Source organism: Numida meleagris, unplaced genomic scaffold, assembly GCF_002078875.1.
Source record: "Numida meleagris isolate 19003 breed g44 Domestic line unplaced genomic scaffold, NumMel1.0 unplaced_Scaffold1009, whole genome shotgun sequence".
Taxonomy (NCBI): Eukaryota; Metazoa; Chordata; class Aves; order Galliformes; family Numididae; genus Numida; species Numida meleagris.
Genome location: NW_018362796.1, coordinates 1 through 6,343, shown reverse-complemented (window position 1 = coordinate 6,343; position 6,343 = coordinate 1). Strand labels below are relative to the sequence as shown.

The window sequence follows — 6,343 nt, the reverse complement described above, 5'->3', positions numbered from 1 at the left end:
TCTCCAGATGTCTGAAGATTGCTTATACCTGAATATATATACGCCTGTTTCTACAGAGAAGCAGGAGAAGCTGCCGGTAAGCAACATGATTACAAAACATCCAGCAAGCTTGATGGCCTCTGTGATTTGATGTGACAAATTCAACCTGACCTTGAATCTTCTACCAGCTTCCTGAGGATCACAATACTTTTACAGCAAACTTACAACCTATACAGTTTGTGGACATACTGGTACAGTTTTGAACGATTTACAAATAAAATCTTGCTGACTCTTTACGTAGGTAGTGTTTGATGTCCTGTAAATAACCTTTTAAAATGCCAAGAGGCACTGGTAAAACTCAAGTATGTAATGAAATCAGTGCCTGTTGTAAGGCTGTCAGGCTCCAGTTGGAAAGACGCTGACCATTTGTGAAAAGTAATGCGAAGGACTCATGAGTGAAACGGTGCAAACTAGGACATTTAGTCTGTATCACAGGGAGCTCTTCCCTGTGCTGAGTTGCTTCTGTTTATTCCCCTTCCAGGTCTTTGTATGGATCCATGGAGGTGGATTAGTTTTTGGAGCAGCTTCAACCTATGATGGTTCAGCATTAGCGGCCTTTGACAACGTGGTTGTTGTAACCATTCAGTACAGACTGGGTATTGTTGGATACTTTAGGTAAGATCTGCTGTCTCTGTTTTTAATAAGCTATCCCCAAAATTTTGTGTGCAAATCCGTTGTGAAAAGACCTGTAGAATGCTTGCTTTTGAAACAATCTCCGTGTTTCTTAATTCCACGTGCAGCAGCTTGGAACAACTTACAAGTTCCAGAACTGGTTCAGAGGCAGTTCCGGCTTGATTGCTGCTCTGATCTCAACCCTTTTCGAGCTATTTCTTTTTAAGTTACGTAGAGAGGCTCTTTCACGGCTGATTTCTTATGCTGCAGATTGTATTTATCTGTCCGTTGTTTTTTTACTTCAAGCATTTAAGGAAATCTGTTTTTTCTTTCTAGCACAGGTGATGAGCATGCTCGCGGTAACTGGGGGTATTTGGATCAAGTGGCAGCTCTTCAGTGGATTCAGGAAAACATCATTCATTTTGGAGGAGACCCAGGATCTGTCACCATCTGTGGAGAATCTGCAGGAGGAATCAGTGTTTCTGCTCTGGTAAGTTCACGACAAGCATGAATGTTAATTATTTGAGAAAAAAAACCCACTGTCCGTGGTCATTCTTAGTACCTTAACGAAAAATCATAGAAAAAAAATGGATGGCTTTAGGTTAAACCACACATCACCTCGGTCTGATATTCAGTGTGATTACAATGCAGCTTCTGAGTGTTGAGAGTGTTCTTTTTGTACCCAAATCATGTAGTTTAGACCCAAAATGTAATTTGTCATCTTGAAATTTGAATTTCTGTTTGTTCCTGTCTTCTCTCTCATAGTTGTTTTTCTCCCCTTCTGCAGCACAGCCAGTCTGTTGGACTTAGTTATACCTGATGTATATCTGGCTTGCAGCGTAGTTCCATGAAGTCTTGGAAGCAAGGTGCTATGGGAGGGGAAGGACGGGTGTGAACTTATCCCTGATAGCGCTGCCAAAGAGCTTTGCGCAGCTGAACTATGATCAGAAGCTACAGTGTAACACTGTTATTAATTTTTTTTTTCAAAAAAGGCAGTTTCTGATATTGAAATTCTATGTCAGTGATCAGAATGTATTTCCAGTAATGCTTGTTCTTGTTTCTGGTTGGTGCTTTTTTTCCCAGATTTTATCTCCGCTGGCAAAGGGCTTGTTCCATAAGGCCATTTCCGAGAGTGGAACTGCAATCAGGACTTTATTCACTGAAAAGCCTCAGGAGGAAGCACAAGTGAGTATTTTGTGGCATTTTTAATTTTCTGATTTTTTTTCTTAAACATGTTAAAGAGTTTATTCCAAAAAGCAGATCTGGATATTTTTTCTTGTGGAATTTCAACCACGTTCATCAGAGACAGTATTTCTATTTGCAGTAATACATGTTCAATGAAACTTTGCTTTTCAAATACTCAAATATCCACAGATATCTGGGTGAAGGCAGAAGTCTGAGGAAGCAGAGAGAGAAGGCAGTGAACGAGTATGAATTGTAAAGAAATACTGTAGTGTATACTGTCTTCAGAAAAAGTTGAGCTGTTATTTTTGACTGGAAAATGGCACCAGATTCTAAATACTGTTCTCTTTCCCTCCTGTTTGATGCCTGATGTGCTCAAAGTAACAAAACTTTATTCAACTTGATTATAATTAAAAATAAGAGTGCAATCGAATTTTTCATCTGTAAGAAACAATCTCCAGGAACTTCGTTTTGCTAATCTGGGATGTAAAAGAGGCAGTATTGTACTGAGGCCGATCTGCCTAATGACAGCTGAGAAATAACATTACATCACTCGGAAAGACTATACATCATTAAGAAGGGTGTAATGTGCTCTTTTTTTTTTTTTATCATCTACATGGTTATATTCTGTGTGCATTACTATAACTACTTTATGCCATCCAGATTTCTCAGCCCTGTTTGTTACTTACCGGAACAACTACCTTGATCTGTTAGTGAATGAAGATATTTTGGAGGAGTAAATTTTGTCTTTCTGTTCTGCCCGCAACATGAAGGGTTATGAGAGCTTCCTATCTCAGCATCCACAGCTGAAACCCTTCTGGCTTTGATGGTCCGTTCTGAGAAGTTTCGACCCCGCCCCCCCAGCCCTGCTCTGGAATCCAGACTCAGTGGCACATGGAACCCTTCTATGGGGAGTATATGAACAATTAGTAAATGAAAATGTGACTACTTTTTATTGATTGCAGAGAATTGCGGCTGCAGCTGCCTGTGAAACATCCAGTTCAGCTGCTCTGGTTGAGTGCTTAAGGGAAAAAACAGAGGAAGAGATAGAACAGATAACTCTAAAAATGGTAGGTGAGATTATACTCCTTGCATACGAATGACATTTCAGATTTTATCCTAACAGAGCATGCTATATATGTCTTGTAATGTTAAAAGAACTTGAAGTATATCTAACATCTGTCCCTTCTTTGCATTTTCAAGATATGACAACATTGCAGCTATACTATACCCCATCTGAAAAATGTGAACAGGTTCCTTCCCTTTGATTCTGTATGGGCTTTGAGCGACATGTTTTGCTGTCAAGCGCTGCCAAAGGAGGAAACAAGAGTATGAAATGTCACAGTTTCTCCAGGAGAACCTGAACGTTACTTAACATAATTATGTCCTCTAAATTTCTTATAACAGTGCTAGCTTCCCTGTTGTTTTGCAGTTTCCACACAGAAGTTTTTTTCCCTCACAGCATCACACCTTCATAATAGGATTCTACTAGCTAAGAGGAGATGTAAACTGAATATAACCTACATTTCATGAATATTTAAAATATATTCAGAAATCTTCTCTGCTTCAAAACATCTATTGAGGAAAATAACTTCCATTTTTACTTGGTACTTTATTTGTTTTGCTTTGGAAACACTGTAAAAATGTTTCTCAAAATTAAAATCGATGTAAATGTTTCTTTCTTTCTTTTGTTTGTTTGTTTTTCTCCAGCCTACTCTGTTCATCAGCGGGTCTGTGGATGGTGTATTTTTTCCAAAGAGTCCCAGTCAATTACTGTCTGAAAAAGCAATCAATGCAGTCCCGTATATAATAGGAGTAAATAACTGTGAATTTGGATGGGGAATTCCTACAGTAAGAGACTTATAATGTCTTTATTTAAATATAAGATTCTGAATATAAGATTTCCTCATGTATATTTATTCTCTTTGTCATGCAGATGATGAAATTTCCTGATTTTACAGATGGTCTGGACAAAGAAGTTGCATATCAAGTGTTACAGAATTACATAGCATTATCATTCGAGGTAAGAGACCGTTTCCAGAGTAACCCAGTGCTACTTCTTCACTGGGATAATTCCATATTCATGTTTCTGAAGCTTCACGTGGAGACGAGAAAGGACACCTTGGAATCCTTAAAATAGCAGCAAGAGACCTGCATGTAGGCATCAGAGGTTTTGCTTCCCTGTGATTTACAAAGCTCTCAGCTTTCTGCTTGCTTTGTGCTCTCCTGCCACTACTAAACATAAAAAATTGCCGATTAATAGGTAAGGATTAAGAACTTGATAAACATAGCCAGTACTTGTAAAGGGTCGTTTAGAGCCATAGGTATCTATCGTATCTTGGAATGGCAAAGCCCAGGATTGTTCTGAAAGGGAGTAAGTTATGGCCGTCTGCAGCAAGAAAAGGATGTTATGAAAGCCAGCAGGATTTGTTTTCTCTTACGAGGCTTGTTTCCACAACAGGAAGAACACACTACCATATCTATCTATTAGCTTCACCTTAGCAGTTGCTGTTTATCTGAAGATATTTGAGGACATCCTTTGTGATCTTGCAAATCTCTTTTCCCTGGGAACATCTGTGTTAGGTAAAGGTGCACCTCAGAGAACTGTGAGGTACACTTGGGCACAGTAGGGGATTTTCTCTGAAAGATGGTAATGTTTGGGGTCTCCCCAGAGACATGCAGATGGCACATTCAGTTTGCACTCTTACTGCTTTTAGTATTGGTTCTCATTATAAAAACGTATCTTTCTTGTTCGTTTCAGAATGTTACTTCTGTCACTGTTGATCTCATATTCGGTGAATACATGGGAAAAGCAGAGAGCCGTGCTCAGGTGCGAGATGGCCTTCTTGATGCATTAGGAGATCACGTGTTTGTTTTCCCATCCGTTGAAGTGGCTAGATACCATAGAGGTGAGTCTCTAATTCAGCATCTGTTCAAACAAACGTTGTCTTCTGTCCCTGAGCGTGTCTGTGGCAATTATGTACGTATCACACTACATTATCAGAAGAACTGATAGTGTTTTCATTTTATCAAAATAGCTTGTGGTGGAAGTTTATCATCATGGATGGCAGGCGTTTGCAACGCTAGCACACTTCTTCTTAATTTTATTTTCTGCTAGATGCTGGACACCCAGTCTACTTTTATGAATTTCAGCATCGACCAAGCTCAGCCACAGGTGTCGTGCCAGAGTTTGTAAAAGCTGATCATGGAGATGAGATTGCCTTTGTGTTTGGAAAGCCGTTCTTAGCTGGTGATGTATCTGTGCTTCCTAACGATTCTTTTTAAAACAACATTGTTATTAATTTTACTTTCCTGAGGACTTTCAGAATAGAATTTTGTTTAGAAACGATAGAATCCACATGTCTATTGCTGTAGAATTGGTTACAGTCTATTGGAATTGATTTGACTGCTGTTTTTTGGTTATTGATCTTTGAATGTTGCCATTTCTTCTCTCGCTTTGCAGGGAATGCTACCGAAGAAGAAGATAAACTTAGCAGAACTGTTATGAAATACTGGACTAACTTTGCTAGAAATGGGTGAGAACCGTAATGCTAACTGCAGCTCAAGTTTGGCCTGTGCTGCCTGAAGCATAGCAGCAGCATGGTAGTTCCTAGAAGTGTGGCAGAATTTAAGCTAAGTACTGAAGCAAATGGTTTCTCCTCTCCGTGAGTGCAGGAACAACTTTGGAAGTGAGCCTGCAATCCCAAATAAAATCCAAGAGCTTTTTGTGTCTGCAGTGGAGGATTAGACCCCAAAGTCATGGCAGTTATTAACTATTTCCTATTCCGGGGATGAGCATTTTGATAAAAACATCCAAGTGTTCCAGTGCTAGAATCACGTAATCTGAGCTCCCGTTAGTCTTCTGAAATGACCTCAGGTGGAGAAGTCAGAGCACAAATGGAAAGCTAACTTTTCATTATTTTGTTTCCAGAAATCCCAATGGGGAAGGCTTGGTACATTGGCCTCAGTATGATCTGGATGAAGGATACCTGGAGATAGACGTAACACAAAAGGCAGCAAAGAAACTGAAAGAACACAAAATGGAGTTTTGGGCACAGCTCACAGAACAAATGAGGGGTGAAAGAAGGAGAGAGCGCACAGATTTGTGAGAGCTGCAGAGGGTACGTTTTCCCTTTACAGCCTGAACTAAGGTGAATATTCATTTGTCAGAACGCAGATTTTAATCTTGACTTTCTAACTCACTGATGTCTAATTTGTTGTCATGATCACAGGAAAACTTCCCCTGATTCTCTCCTGTAGTGAAAAGGGAGAATCAAGGGAAGTGCAAAGTGTACATGGAAATAAAAATCAATAATGAAGCAAGCGGGAATAGAAACCAGTCTTTCAGGTTCAAACTGACCACGGTATCCAAGGGGAAATGGGCGAGTATATTGAAATCCATAAGAAATGATGTTTACGGGATATGTCATAGGTGTCAGAATATGTTGTATTTTCATTCCACCCTTCTTTATCAAGAGAGTCCTTGATTGTCCTTCTTACAGCCTCCTTG

General features: G+C 39.6%; 1 protein-coding gene across 1 annotated transcript; it reads left to right on the top strand.

The window, feature by feature from the left end:
- Positions 1-4: 4 nt before the first annotated feature.
- Positions 5-6,337, top strand: LOC110390419 (fatty acyl-CoA hydrolase precursor, medium chain-like; the record flags this gene model as incomplete). Its single annotated transcript, XM_021381731.1, has 11 exons — positions 5-76; positions 521-654; positions 988-1,141; positions 1,735-1,836; positions 2,799-2,903; positions 3,544-3,684; positions 3,770-3,856; positions 4,595-4,742; positions 4,952-5,083; positions 5,297-5,369; positions 5,765-6,337. Coding segments are annotated over 11 exons (1,326 nt in total), but the record flags the coding sequence as incomplete, so codon positions are not given.
- Between the last annotated feature and the right edge of the window lie 6 nt (positions 6,338-6,343).